Source organism: Mustela nivalis, assembly GCF_964662115.1.
Source record: "Mustela nivalis genome assembly, chromosome: 9".
NCBI classification, from domain to species: Eukaryota; Metazoa; Chordata; class Mammalia; order Carnivora; family Mustelidae; genus Mustela; species Mustela nivalis.
The window spans coordinates 23427310-23442046 of NC_139028.1; the positions used below are offsets into that span (position 1 = coordinate 23427310).

The 14737-nt window shown below is 52.8% G+C and overlaps 1 protein-coding gene across 3 annotated transcripts in view; it reads left to right on the top strand.

Moving 5' to 3' along the window:
• Positions 1-5150: 5150 nt before the first annotated feature.
• Positions 5151-14737, top strand: part of POU2F3 (POU class 2 homeobox 3) — a 76685-nt gene continuing 67098 nt past the window's right edge. The window contains exons 1-2 of one of the 3 annotated variants that reach the window (XM_082682530.1): positions 5151-5281; positions 11890-11958. In XM_082682530.1, coding sequence (XP_082538656.1) covers positions 5254-5281; positions 11890-11958 — 97 coding nt within the window. In that variant the 5' untranslated portion in view covers positions 5151-5253. Of the gene's footprint in view, positions 5282-11190; positions 11238-11706; positions 11749-11889; positions 11959-14737 lie in introns of those variants that run through there. The other 2 variants (XM_082682531.1, XM_082682532.1) reach the window with 2 other exon arrangements.

Below are 14737 nucleotides of genomic sequence, written 5' to 3' on the forward strand. Positions count from 1 at the left end.
GCATTGAGGTGTGGGATTGCATGTAGCTCGGGAGCCCCAGAGGGCACCATGGGAGTGGGGCATTTTAACCAGCAGAGCTGTCCAGCGACAGGATGGCCACCAGACAAGGCCAGGACTCCTGTCACTGCATTGATGGGGCTAAGGCTGGCTGACTCAAACTGGGGTTCCCCGGCAGTCTGACCTCCGGTGGGAGCACAGGCCAAAGACCCAACCGCATGCTGAAACCGAGATTCAGTATCTCCCACCTGCCTGGAACTGGGGCCCTCACCTGAAGTCCCCCAGCCACGGAGGGCATTCAGGGCACCACAGCCCTGAGAGCTCTCCAGTCTGGCGGTAAGGACGCTCAAGCCAAGGTCACACGCACCCCATCACCGCAAGAGGGCGCGCTGGCCTTAGACTTGCCCCGAGCGTGCGGGAGCTCCCGGAGGCTTACCTGGTCTGAAGTAGACCGACAGAGTCTGGAAAGGACCAAGGCGGGGTTCTGCGGAAGGGGTCATTGCAGGGGCAGACCCAGGCCCAATGCAGTCCCCAAGACCAGAATAGCTCATTGCAAGACAATTGTTATGCTGTTTTAAAATCAAATCCGTATGATTACTATATTTCAGAACCTTCAAGTGCAAGTGGGCTGTGAGTTTGTGTGAGCTCCTCCCTTTAGAGTTGAGTGAAGGCTGGCCATAAGGGTGGGGAGAGCATGTCTCCGGCTGGGGACTCAGCATTGGGGATATGGTGGCAGGGAATAGCTCAGGGTCCTGACTCCCTTGTCCTCTCTGGTCCCCTCCCCAGAAACAGTGGCTTTATCCTGGTTCCCAGAGCACCTCTCACTCTGTCACCTAACACTACCCCCCTGCCCAGCCCCGTCCGGCAATACTACTCCTGGCAATGGAGCCATCAGATTGCCTCTGAGCTGTGATTTTAAAAGAGGCCTGCAAGTTCTTCTTGGCCTCTACTACCTTCCATCTGCTCTTTTGGGAAGCCTGAGCTGGGATCATTCCATTCCCTGTGGTTGCCTCAAGGCAGGGAGCTGACCCCCACCCCGTACCCCCACGCTCTGGGCCCTGCAGCCCATCTGGCAGACAGAAGGAGCTAGAAGGGACTTGTTGTTTGGTGGCCTTCCAGGACGCCTGGCTCTCCACCCTTCTCCCAGCCCTGACAACTCAATCCAGCTGACATGACAGGAAATGAGAGTGAGCAACAGGGCCCACAGCCAAGAAGGCCACTTCTCTTTGTCAGGGCGGAGAAGGGGACCGGGGGCTCACCTCCCTCCCCAAAACACCTTCTCTCAATGGGAGATAGTGCATCCAGCAATGTGTCTGAAAGGCGAGGCTGGCTCCTGGAGACTTCTGTTCTGGAAGCAGAAGCAGCGGAGGGTATGCTCAAGTAGAAATGGGGCCTCAAGAGCTAGTGACTTCCGAGAGGATCAAATGTCACTCCAGGAAGACCAGGAGGACCTGGGATAGAGTCAGCGTTGATCACAGTTTGGGGACTACATGATCCTGGAGTAAAGTTTTGGCTACTCTCTGGAAATTGTCCTCCAGCTGTTGAGAAAGGGTGGGGGTGAGGGAAGCAGGGGGCCCTCATTTGCATTTCATTTGCATTTCATTTGCATGCACCTCTTTTGATGTCCAAAGGCAATGAAATTTCCTGTCCTTGCTTCTTTTTCCCTTTCTTTCTCTGTTCGTTTTCTAACCTCCAGGCAACATCCTATCTCTCTTCTTTTCCCCACAGCTTTTCCTCTCCCAAGCCAAACAAAGAACAGGGAGTATTAGGTCCAGAGGGTCCAGAGGGTTGGCACTTTCCCCTTCCCCAGGATCTCCCATCTGCCCAGAACTCAAAAGCTGGTTTCATGGAAATTCTGAGTTCTGGGAATGAGGGAGGGTTAAAAAGGTCTTTGCACTCCCATCCAGTTCATCTCACTGAAATGATCAAGCAAGTCCGAGAGGGAAGGAAGAGAGATTGCCCAGCTTTGCCCATTGCCCCATATTTGCCTGCCACAAACCCACCCATCCTGCTAAGACTCTGGAGGACCAGATGAAGGAGGAGCAGAGGGAACGGGAGGGTCTCAGCTCTGCGGTGACTTGTCCACTTGCTCAGGAACCCTGGGCAAGTTCCACCGTCCCCACCCTCTGCGGCCCTGGGTTCCTCCTATGAATGATAGTCTAGATTCCTTTCACCTGGAATGACAGAAGAGAAGGGGAGGCTCCAGCACAGACCCTGGAGGGTAGGATTAAAAGTGCTAGCTTTAAGGGCGCCTGGATGGCTCAGTGGGTTAAGCACCCAACTTCAGCACAAGTCATATTCCCCGGGGCGAGTCTGAGCCCCCTCCCTCCTCAACAGGGAGCCTACTTCTCCCTCTCCTATCCACTTGTGCTCTCTCTAGCTATTTATGTCGCTATCTCTGTCTCTCTCTCTCTCAAGTAAATAAATAAATTTTTTAAAAATGAAAAAAATAAAAGTGCCAGCTTCAGAGTCAAGCAGACCTGTTCTAAACCCTAACTCTGCCATCTACTAGCTGCATTAATTTCCCTGACCATCAGCTATAAAAGGTGTCTCAAAGTCGTGTCTTCCTTCTAAAGGTGTGCTCAGTAAATAAGAAGGTGCGTGCCAGGCGCACTGCACCTCTTTTGGCAGGTAGGAAACACTCGATATTTATTGAATGAATGAGTCCAGGGATGAAGGTGAGGTAATGTCTGTCACCCTCTCCCCACCCCCACCCCCTCACCCTCCCCTCCTCCCACCCGGTCTGGAATCCAAAGCTGTTCTTCCAACTGTGAACCTTCAAGGTCCCACCTCTGCCTCTATGGTTTGCCATCCACAAGAGCTTCGCCCCACCTCATCCCCAAGGCACCAGAACCCCAGCCTGCTTGAGCTAGAAAGTCCTTGGAAGCCATAAGTCACATGCCACCACTGCCGCACCCCCACCCCGCCCCAACCCCCGGGCTTCTGGAAAACCAAAGCCCAGAGAAGAAAGGTATTCTGCACATGAAAAGAGAAACAGCAGGTCCCAGATGTGGTGGTCAGAGACTCAGACCTTCGTGTACACAGCCACACAGATGTTATGCAAATGGAGATCACGAGCACATGGGGGTATATAAACTATGGGCAGGCATGTCTCTAGCTTGATGGCAGGTGAAATACCATTGTAGATAAGAAAGGGACCTCAGGAAAGGAGCCAGACCCGGAATAGAGGAGGGAAGGGAAAGGAGGGAGAAGAGGAGGGAAAGAAAGGACAGGTTAGATGTGTCCTGACAGGGGTCCCTGGGCTCAGGAGGTCTCCGAGAAGCCTTTGCTGATCTCTTCCCTCAGCCAAAGAATCAGGAAGAAAGTCCTCCTCTCTCTTGCCAAGAGGGGAAGAAGAGAAGGGGATGTGACTGGGGGAGGGTGGTTTGTATGACCCTGAACCAGTACTTACTGGGCAGCTCCTACCCCTCCACCACCTCTGTGGCACCCACAGAGTCCTCCCCAAGCCTGTGTGTTCCTGTACTGTGCTCCGTGTTGGGGCGGGGCCGGGGTTGGGGGTGTAGCCGGGGGAGGGGGCGTAGCCGGGGGAGGGGGCGGGAAGCCAATTAGTTAAGGACCTGGAGGGAGGACAAGAAAAGCCCCACAGAACCTGCCGCAAGGACTATGAAGCACACTGAAGTGTTATGCTAATTTAGTCCAAGATCAGATCACTTCCAAGTTCAGAATGGAGGGGGCATTTGAACTGTGCTAAGGAGTAGTAGGCAGTGTTTCAGATCAGGAGCCCTGGTTCTTACTGGCTGTGCAACCCTGGGCAAGTTACACTCTCTAAACCTCATCTTATCCACCTGTTAAATGGAAGTAATAAGAGTCCCATTTACAAGTTGTTATGAGGACTAGACAAGATCGGAAGCCTTTAAAGTGTTGGTTAGCACAGTGCCTGGCACAGAGCGGAAAGCTCAGTAAATGCTGGATATTATAAGTGGGGTTATTGGGGTGGGCGTGGGTAACGTATCAGATGGAAAGAGCGCCATGAACAAGGCAGAGAGTCAGAAAAGCTCAGGACCTGCTCTGTGAGCAGGAAAGGGTCCTTGAGATGACGATGAATGTAGGTTGGTAAGGACACCTATCTGAAAGGAGGGCAAGGTCCTGTGCTCCTGTCAGCCCATGGCTCTCTGCGCTTACAGACAGGTGGTCCCTTGGCCTTGGCACCACTTCCTGGGACCTAAAGAACGGAGGAGAAGAGTCAGGAGAACTGAGATGATGAGTCTTTGCTGGGTGCTGCAAAGAGCACTGGAGGGAGAGTCCAGAGAACTGACTGAGTCAGACTCCGGCACTAGGAAATGGTATGCCTTTGGCAAGTCCCTTCCCAGCTCTGCAGATGAGGCAGGGGGCTGTCCCCACAATCCCTGACCCTGGTAAATAATGTTCACATCATCTTCTCAGAGAGTCTCAGAGCCACTTGGGACCTGGAGGACAGGCAGGAGACAATGTCTTCACCTGGAAAATGGGATAATACGCTGGGCCCCATCTAGTTCCTAGGATATGGGGGGCTGGGGGGGTTCAGCCACCGGCTAAACTGCATGTGGATAGATTCGGTTAGGAGGAGCACCCGCTCCTTTTCACAGATGAGTAAACTGAGTGCAGGAAGGTGAAAAGCTTTGGCTCTTGTCACACAGCTCCTAAGCCGTGGCTAGAGAGCAAAGCCAAATTCTTTCCAGAACACCCCCACGGCTTTTCTAAACACTCTGAGACTCCTTGCACTTCTTACCCTTTGGGAGTCTGTCCAGAGAGCAGCTCAGGCCCCAGCTTGATAGTCCATCAAGGGTTTCTAAAAAGGGCGAGCTGGACCAGGAGTCTGGGGTGCTGTGGGCGCAGGTCAGGAGAGCCTGAGGGGCCAGGTTAGGGCAGACAGGTGTTCCGCAGGGTCGGCGGGACCCGCCCCCGCAGCAGCCCGTGTCCCCCTCCCCAGGTCCCCAGCTCCGCGTATGCAAATCACTGGTTTGCATGGGCCCGGGGCCAGGCGCGGGGGCCTTGCCAGGGGGCGTGGCCGGCGGCCCCCGCCCCGCGCCGCGTGCTCACCTGGGGAGTGTGGCAATCCTGGCCGTGCAGAGCGCTGCCCGGGCGGGAGCAGCGGAGCGCGCGACAGCGGCGGCGACGGCCCCGGCAGCGGCTTCCACGGCGGCGGCGGCGGCGGCCGGGGGCGGGAGGAAGGAGACCCTGGCTTTCCAGGGGGCCCGGCTGGGGCAGTCGCGAGGGGCCTGGGGGGGCGCTGGATTTGGCCCCGGCTGGGGCAGGATGGTGAATCTGGAACCCATGCACACAGGTGAGGGGCGGAGGGAGTGAGCGCTGACAGGTGACAGAGAAGGGGCGAAGGGGGGCGAAGGAGGCGAGGGAGAGGGGCGCCTTTGGGGGGGGGTCTTCTTCCCCAGCGACCAGGAGAGGGCAGTGTGGATAGCGGGTCACCCAGGGGCCAGCGATGTGGGTAGGTGGATGTCGGGGGACCCTGGAAAAGAATGGAGGTGGGGACTAGGGGGTTGAAGGGTGGGAGGCTTCTGAAGCCTCGGATCTGGAGAGTGGCAGACTGTGTGGGACTTGGGAATGCAGAGCTGTTGCAGTCTGGCTGAAGTTGCTCTGTTCACTGATCGCAGAAGGGTGGCTCGCTCACTCAGCCAGGGGTGTGGACCTGGGAGTGCATAAGTGAGGAAAATACTTGTATCCACATGTTACGTGTTTTGTGTCTCGGTCCTTTATGTGAAGTGGAGGCAGAGTGGGCATTTGTAAGGTGTAGTGGGGCTCTAGGAGAAGCAAGTGGGACCTGGCAATTGCAGAGACACACCTGGGGCAGGTGCAGTGTATTGATTAGGGCTTGTGGAAACGTGTGTCCCTGTGTATCAGAGGTGAGTCTACTGTCCTCATGTGTGTGGGGCAGGGGGGTGGTGGAGCAGACCCCATGTGTGAATGAATGCCTACCCATAGGTTCTGTGGTTTTTGGCAGTACTGTAGGCTTCGTGCTGGGGAATCCGTGTGCAGGTGTGGGTCAGGAGCTCTGCGGGACCCTGAAGGAGGAGCAGCCAGACACATGGACCTGTGAGACTATGGGATAGGTGCTTCCATTTCTGTGTCTCAGAGAGGGTGGTGAGAGGTATACTCTCTGCGTTCCATGTCCCATGGATTCAGGTACTAAACTGCCCTTTCTTCAGGGGAAAGAAGCTAGGGGATGCTTTTCCAGGAGTCCATTGCCCCTGTGTGAATGGTGTGTGGGCATGGCGTGAACCAAGTCCCCTCCACTCACCCTGCTGGTCCTTCCTTCCACAGCAGGTTAGGACAGGAGCTGCTAATCCTGAACGGTCACGCTTGGTGTTAGGGTGGGCCTCCTAGACGTCTGAGGGTTTGAGTGGAGAACAGACACAAGGTGTAGAAGGCTACAACTGATTTGGCCATTTCAAAGGAGCAAGTTGCTTCTCAGAGTGGGAGGGTAGCACCACATAACTTTTATTTAGGATCCTATTTTATTAGGATTTAGGGCTGTTGATGGGAATTTTGTACCTGGACTCCTTTCTGGAAGAGGAGGGAGGAAGAGTGAGGAGAGACAGTTTTCCTGATCCACCCCAAGGAACAGAGGCATCTGGAGGCTTTGGCCCTTCCTGGGGGAAAACAGGCAGCAGCAGGTGCATGGGGAGCCCCAGGGTCTCCAGTTCCCCAAACACGGTCCTGATAGGGCTGAATGACAGTCAGGCTCACAGAGAGGTGTTGACTCTGCATGGATCTCCAGGTGCCAGGACATGCCAGAAAGGGCCAAGGGAGGCCAAAGGAAGCATCCAACTGGGTGTCATCCAATATCTGGAGAAAGTCTGTTTCCAAACCCTGTGGCACCAGCATGGAGCTGGGCGTTCCTGGGGGCTGTTCCCCTGCTCTCCCCACTTCACTTCCCATCAAGAAGGCCTGGGCTGGAGGGGGAGCAAGATCTCAGAAAAGTGGGCCCTCGGCAGGAAGTTCTTTAGGGACAAGATCAGAGACTTCCTAGGGGGTTTCCACTTCATTGTCTATGGGAGGCTCCCACTCTGGGGGAAGTGGGAGGAGGTGGGACAGCTGAGACCCAGCAGGGAAATGCCTAGGGGCTGAGAGGATCTGGCAGAGAGGAGAGCATCCCCCCACACCCAGGCCTTGTAGGAAACTCCAGGCTGACACCTCCCTCACCGTCTCCTGGAGACAGGGGCTGTGAATGCAAAAGGGGAGATTGAGCTAAACCTAAGGGAGGGTTCCCGTCTACCTTGGGTGGGTTACCTGACTCACTCGTCTACACTCACTTGCTGCCCTTCCCCAGCCCACTTCTTTAGTCTGCCTGCACCACCCTGAGAGCCCTCTCGGTCTCGGCCCCTCAGTGGTGTCTCGTTCCCCTTTGGTGGCACCTCAGACGGATCTCTTGTCTTGGGACTTTCTGTGGATCTCTGACGGGGTCTCCATTTGAGGGCTTTCCTTGCTAGGTCGTCTTGGGTTTTTCGGTCTGAGGTCATCCTGTGGGGTCTTTCAGTGTGGGCCCTGCCATGGGGTCTGTGAGGGAGGGTCCCTCTGTGGAGTGTCTCATTGCAGGTTCCTCTCTGGAGAAACCTCAGTCCAGGACCCTCTTGGTAGAAATTTGGTCTCTTCCGAGTCTTATCTCCCCCTTCCTCCCCTCACACACAGTAATTCTGTGTCCTGCTGTTTCCTCACAAACAGCACTTTACCTGTGAATTTCCAGTCCAGGGCCCTTGGGGACTCCTCCTCCACTGATTTTACTGGAACAGTTTGGGTGAGGGAAAGAGAGGGAGCAAGAGTACACAAAACAGGGCACAGGTTCTCACGGGGTCCCACACTCAGGTCCACGAGCTGTGTGTCGCCCGAGTCGGCCCATCTTCCACACAGGTGATTTGGGTGCAAGCCGTGACTCAGGTCAGCCTGGGGTCTGAGCACTTTGTACTTTATAGAGCATTTCTCTCCAGAAGCATGAACACCTGAGCAGGCATGAGGTCACCAGACACGGGGGCACCCCAGCCAAGGTGTGGGGGGAATCCCTACTCCCAGGTCAAAAACAGGCAGAGGGGTAGACAAGAGTCAGACAGACAGCTGGGGAGGGAGAAAAGAGGAAAACAGAGGGAAACAGTGGGAATCTGGCCGGAGGGGAACACCTGGTTGGCCTCAGGGCATCTTTTTTTCTGTCTTTCTCCTCACTGTGAGCTGTTGCCTATCAAGGTTGGGATCAAGTCTCACAGACTAATACCAGTTACAGCTTGGGAATACCATTCAGGTTGGAAGGCCTCATTGTGAGAGGAAGTGGCTTCATCCTGAAGAAGTGACAGAAGTCTATTCCAGGAGACAGTTGGAGTCACGACTAGCTCAGAAGGAGGACTGGTGGGCCCGTTGGTTTCCTTCTGGTAGAAGTGCCCCCACTGGTGAGCCTGTGAGGAAGGGAGGGAGTCAGGAGGCAGCTCCAGTCCCTTCAGAGAGATGAAGATGGACAATAGGAGAGAGAAGGGTAGGCTCCCTGCACCCCCACCCCACCCTGCCCCGGCATAGCCTTCAGTACAATGGGCTCTGGGTGTTCAGTACAATGAGGACTCTCTGTCTGCAGCCTGGGGAAGCCTTGGACTTTGCTCCTTCAGCCTCACAAACGCATCCTGGTTCACGGATGTGTGAAGAGAGGCTGCTGTGGGTCAAGCCAAGGCACAGGGAGGCAAGGCCAGCAGCCGGTGTCTTGCCCCAGCTTCAGAGTGTACAGGTGCGGGGGACGCAGGTGAGGGTCTGTGTCTGGAATCTGGAATCTTACGCTGAGCAGCTGAGCCTCCCCAGGGAAGGGAGTGATGGCAAGAAGCCTACTCAGTCGCCTGCCTGTCGAGATAAGAAGAGCTGAGAAGACGAGCCCCACCCCACACCTCCCTTATTCACCCCTGGCAAGTGCTGTCAGACAGGCAAAGGGCTATGGCGTCTCAGGGAGTTTCGGTGTTGGCCCATTTTCAGGCTGAGACCCAAGAGTTCGTCCCACCCATCGGCCTCAGCCTCCTACCCACAAGAACTGGTTCTTAGTCTCTTAGCATCCTGTGGGACTTAGGAAAAGCTTCTGTAGATCATCTCAGCCTGCCCCTCCATCCAGGCTCCAATCCCTGTCCAATCCCAAAGTGTCACCATGTCACTCCCATAATGGGTACATCAAAGGAGAAGGTGTCCTGGCAGAGTATGGGCCTTTGCCTCCTTCAAAAGTCAGTTTTAGACATGATTAGAGTACCTTTAAAGCTAATTCAAAGGCTGAGTGAGAGATGGCTTTTGGCTATATTTAAAGGCGATGCAGGGAAAGGGTGTCAGAAGGGAGTCTGGGTTACAGGCATGAAATTGTGGTTTAGCTAAACAGTTACCCTTCTTAAATATCAGGAATTTGAAATAAGTTGATTTGAGAATCTGGTCATCATCCCAGCATTACTGCCTCTTAAACCCATACAGTCCTCAGGAGCTCTTTCCCCCTGAAGTCAGAATTTGGAGAATGCCTATGGCTTCCCAGGTAAAAGACAAATATGGTAGTGCTGAGACAGAAAACCAAAGCTATTTCTTGTTCTGGAAGAAGGGGACTAACCCAGAAACCTATGTACCTCTTTAGTTCATTCTTCTATGGAGAGCTTACTTTGCGCCAGGAACTGTGTTAGGCACTTTTCATTCAGTATTCTGTTTGCTCCTTAAAAGAACTCTGGGAAGTATCATTAGTCCCAATTTTTGTTTTTAATTTTTTTAAAGAATATTTCATTTATTTATTTGACAGAGAGAGAGAGAGCACAAGCAGGGGGAGCGGAAGCAGGCTCCCCGCTGAGCAGGGAGCCCCATGCAGGGCTCCATTCTAGGACTCTGGGAGCAGGACATGCACCGAAGGCAGACGCGTAACTGACTGAGTCACCCAGGTGCTCTTCGTTATTCCCAAATTTTAGATGAGAAAACTGAGGTTCCTATATGTGGCCAGGGTCCCCCACTAGTTAGCCATAGCGCTGGGATTAAATCCAGGTTTGTGGGCCACCAAAACCAATGCTCTGAGGCCACTCTAGGCGCTACTGAGGCAGTTTAGAAAACTGAGGGGCCCGTCTCTGCCTTTTTCCCCAGCGCCGTTGAAGAATCTGTATAGGGGAAGCGTGTGCTGAGCATATCTTTGTTAGGCTGTGCCCAGCTCCAGGGCTCCTACGAAGCAAAGCCCATTTCTCTATGGGAGCAGAAGGTGAGGAGCAGCCGAAGCCCTTTACGACTGTGTCCGGGGGACCCACACTAGTTCTGCATATTCACGTATGACTGCCTCTCTAGAAAGTCTCAAACTACAGCAGGAAGGGCTTAGGTTAAGCTCAAGAAATGCCTTCCTAAATGTAGTACAGTGGAACAGGCGCTGCCGTAGGGTGGCAAGGTCTCCCCTAGAGGTCTGTGACTGTGCAGGACGCGGAGCACCAGGGTTTTACCTGGGAGTCCTCCCTTGGTGGGTCTCAAAATTATTCCTCAGATCACAGTGGCTCCCATGGCTGCTTACTCCATCCTGTTTCTGGAGTGTTCTAAGAGCTGGAGAGCCCCTGAGCCTCGGTCTCTGTCTTGCTTGGCATGGCAGTCACCCCTCCCACACCGCAGTCACTACACCCCCAGGGGCCATAATTTAAATCTCTGCCAGAACCACACACATCACTGCCCGGGGTGGGGGGGGGGGAGGTTTCTCCCTGCTTTTCCCGCTTTTCCCCGGGTGGAGGTCCACCCTTTTCCCCTCATCCTGATCATCTCCAGACCTCGGGCGTCCAGACTGCCAACTGCCTGATTACCTGATGCAAATTAAGACTGCATGCTCAACTGGGATTGGCTGGGGAGCCGGGGATGCAAATTGCCTCACCAAGACTTTATCTGGTTTGAAAGAGTTAAAGTGCTGCCCCAGAGAAGAGGGTGGGGGTGGGGGTGGGGGGGTCAACACGATTTGAATAAAATATTCTTCTGTCTTTAACGGCTTCAGTATTTGGGTGGTTTAATAAGGAGAGGAGCTGAGAGAGTGAGTTAGTTCAAAGTTGCCTCTTTGCTTCTCTCTGCTGATCCTGGAGGAGACTTAGGGCCTCTTAGATGGTGGCAGCTGTCTGTTATGGGTAAATGTTTAATTTATTGAAATGAAGCAGGGCAGCGAGGCCGGACCAGCAGCACTAGGGGGCTGAGATCAGGCCTGGTGTAGGTATTCTGTCTCTGCGGGGCACTGACCCGCCCACCATCCCTTTCTCCCTGAGCACGTTGAAGGAGTAGGAAAGAAGGTAAGGATCCCCAAAGGAGAAGGATCTCCGGAGGGCCACACAGGAGCTAGGGTTTGATCCCCAGACAGTGGGCTCACCTCTGAGAACCAGACAGAGAGCAGGGGCAGGAATTGGGCAAGAAAGGTGAGAAGGGCAAGCCTGAGTTCAAGGGTGCTCTTACCTCCCTGGGTAGGGTTATTATGGGGAGGAGTAGCAGGAGAGGGGAGACGGATATTTCTTATGCTACTTTGAAAAAACAAAATAAATCCCTCAAATCCCAAAGGCAATGAGGATTCAAAATGGGAAGCCGTCCCCACCCGCGCCCCACCCCGCCACCCCCACCTCTCCGTACCCCTCCCCTTGTTAAATTTTTACTAACTGAGCCTGGTGATTGAAGGAAGTGACAATGAATGATGCAAAAGGTGAGAGATCCCACAGTAGCAGCAGAGAAGGGGGAAAGAAAGGCCAGGGAAAGGAGGCGCGCCTGGGAGGAGGGGATTTGTGCCCTGAGCTTATGAATATTCTAATGGTTGTATGTTCGGGAATCAGGAATTTGAAAGTCTGATGGTTGTTGTAATTACACATTCATCTTTGCTGTTTAGTTAAAGCCACATATGTCATAGCAAGAAAAATTGTGACCTGTTATTAAAATCAGTTTGTGTTTTCCCTGCAGATATCAAGATGAGTGGGGATGTAGCCGACTCCACGGATGCTCGCAGTGCCCTCTGCCAGGTGGAGACAGGTAAGGGTCTTCTCTTCTGGGGAATGAAGCCAGAAAGCACAGCTGGGAGCATGTTGTTGCAAATTGTCATGGAACAATACGGTATCTTTTCTTGCTCCGTCTTTCAGCCAATCAGACCCCAAAGCTGGGTCTCCGGCAATGAAGGAACTCCCTTAGAGACATAGGATGTGACCCTGAAGTCTTCGAACAGTAGATAGTGGTCTAAAGGGGGCCTAAAGCTCCGAAACAAGGCTAGGAAAGGGCCAGATCCTGAAAAGTAAAATGGAATCAGGAAAGTTAGGAAGGAGATCAACTTCTTGATGCTCCTTTCCAACACCTGTGGAAGCAGCGGGCTGTGGTCCTAGCCTCTCTCACTGAGAGAAAGCACTGTGTGTCTTCTGTAGATGGGGACCGAGGCCTTTTAACCCCAGATTTCTCAATAGGCCCTCAAGGAACTAGCCCAAGAGGCCCGTGCACAAGCTTTCCTCTTCCAAATTACATGCATGTGGGTGGTAAAGAGACCCAGAAAGAAAGGCTCGGAGCCTGGAAGAGGACTTTGCTTTGTGAAGAAGAGGACGAGGGCAGGAAAGAATTGAGAAGAAAGTTTCATAGCTCTCTGCTTTTAACTCCACAGTCCAAGCTTTGCTTTGAAAGCTCCATATAATTAAAAAGAACTTAAAGAAACATGAGTATAAATTGTAACACCACCAAATAACTTTAATAGCCTTCCAACAAGACCTCAATTAGTCTTTCATCTGGATCATTAGAGACATAGAAATTAGAAGTGGAAGAGAATCAATGTCCCCCAGAGCTAAACTCTTTTCCCAAGTCTTCAGGTGCAGTCTAATCCCATTCTTGAAGCTTGGGTCAGGGGCAAGATAATTGGGGGTCCTGGGGAGGGCATCTGCAGGACACACTTACCATAAACTTTTCTGCTCCCCAATTTAATATTAAAACAATCCAATTGTGCAGGTAGCAATACACATGAAAGCTGTGGGTTCTACGTCTTTCTCTGTGAGTAGCGATAACTGGGCTGAGAGAGTGTGGGCCAGTTGTGCTCATTTTTCAATTGAGTTAATTGCTGAGTATGTTATACTGAGGGTCTGTGGAGGGGAATACTTGTTCTCACCAGCGGAGAACAGAATTTCCTCCAGCCTGGAGAACTGGAGCAAGGCTTTAAAATCAGTTTCAGCTGGGGTTGCCTGGGTGGCTCAGTCGGTGAGGCACCCAAGCCTGGATCTCGGCTCAGGTCATGGTCTCAGGGTTGTGGGATCCAGCCCGGCATGGGGCTCTGTGCTCAGCATGGAGTCTGCTTGGGATTCTCTCTCTCTCTCTCTGTTCATTGGCTCTCTGTCTCTTCATGTCTAAATAACATCGTTAAAACAAAAACAGAAACATAAAATCAGTACAGCTGGTGAGTGATAGGCAGTCCCTAGCTCTGACACTCTGCCCTGGAGAGGAATCAGACTCCAGAATCCTCTATGCAGGAGACCCTGGGCTGCTCTTTCCTGGTAACAGGCTGGCTGGAGCCAGTTCTGTTCACCTGGGCCAGGCATACTACCCCAGGTATGTGCGGACACAGCTAAGAGAGTGGCCATGTGGCAACAAGACCACACTGGTATTCTGCGACTAGTTAAGCAGTCAAGTCAGGGTAACCATGCTGGGAGTGGGAAGGAGCTACATGAAACCCTAAAAGGTGAGCCAGGAGAGAAAGGGAGTTCAGGTCCTGGGTGGGGGTTCAGAAGATGAAGCTGTTAGAGATGATTCGCCCAGGTTCTGGCCTCTTCTCTGGAACTCTGCGAGCTGTGCGTAGACTAAGCCGAAGGAGAAAGAATCCGGACATAAGTTAGCACTTTGGGAATCTGATCGCCATCCCAGGTTACTCCCAGTTCCTTATGTGACCTTATCCCAGCCACTTTGCCTCCTTAGGAGGCAGGAATAGATGATCTTTGAAGGGTATAGATTTAAAATCACAGCTTAGGGCGCCTGGGTGGCTCAGTGGGTTAAGGCCTCTGCCTTCGGCTCAGGTCATGATCCCAGGGTCCTGGAATCAAGCCCTGCATCAGGCTCTCTGCTCAGCAGAGCCCCTCTGCCTGCTGCTCTGCCTACTTGTGATCTCTGTCTGTCAAATAAATAAATAAAATCTTTAAAATAAAATAAAAGCACAGCTTAGCTGCTCCCCGGCTGTATGATCTGCTAAGTTAGCTTAACCTCATCTCTTCTGTAAAGAGGGGCAATTAATGTCACTGAGATGATGTTTAGAGCCCTTAGCATAGCGCTTGACACATGGCAGCTCTAGTCATCATCACATCCAATGGCATCGTCGAGGACCTATGATTCTGTAGTTTGCAGAAGGAGCAGTGTGGCTGAGCACTTTGTGACCCCAGGTAGCTGTGATGCTCTTCTCCCGTTGGGTCAGACCAAGTGGGTCAGCCTCCGAGGCTGGTTTTTCTCATTTCCCATTCAAGAAGGGATTCTGTGTGGGTCTTCCTCAACTCCAAGACCAAGAAGTCCGTGCTCTTTTTGCTGTCTGGAAACTTCTCTGCCCCTAGAGTCTTCCCTTCTAGGGACTCAGCGCAGTGGCCGGTTAACATCCATACTTAGGTGATCAGCAAATTACTGTATGTTTTTAAGGGCAAGAAAAAAGAGGTAGCTAATTAAAGTAACCAAACTTCCTGGAAAGTCATTCTGACTCATTTTTTTTTTACAGAGAAAAGCTTATTATGAGTCACAATGGTTACCAACTTGGTTAAATGGCTTCCTTTGGATTTTTAAAAGGCAGATTCCCCTTCCCAGCAGT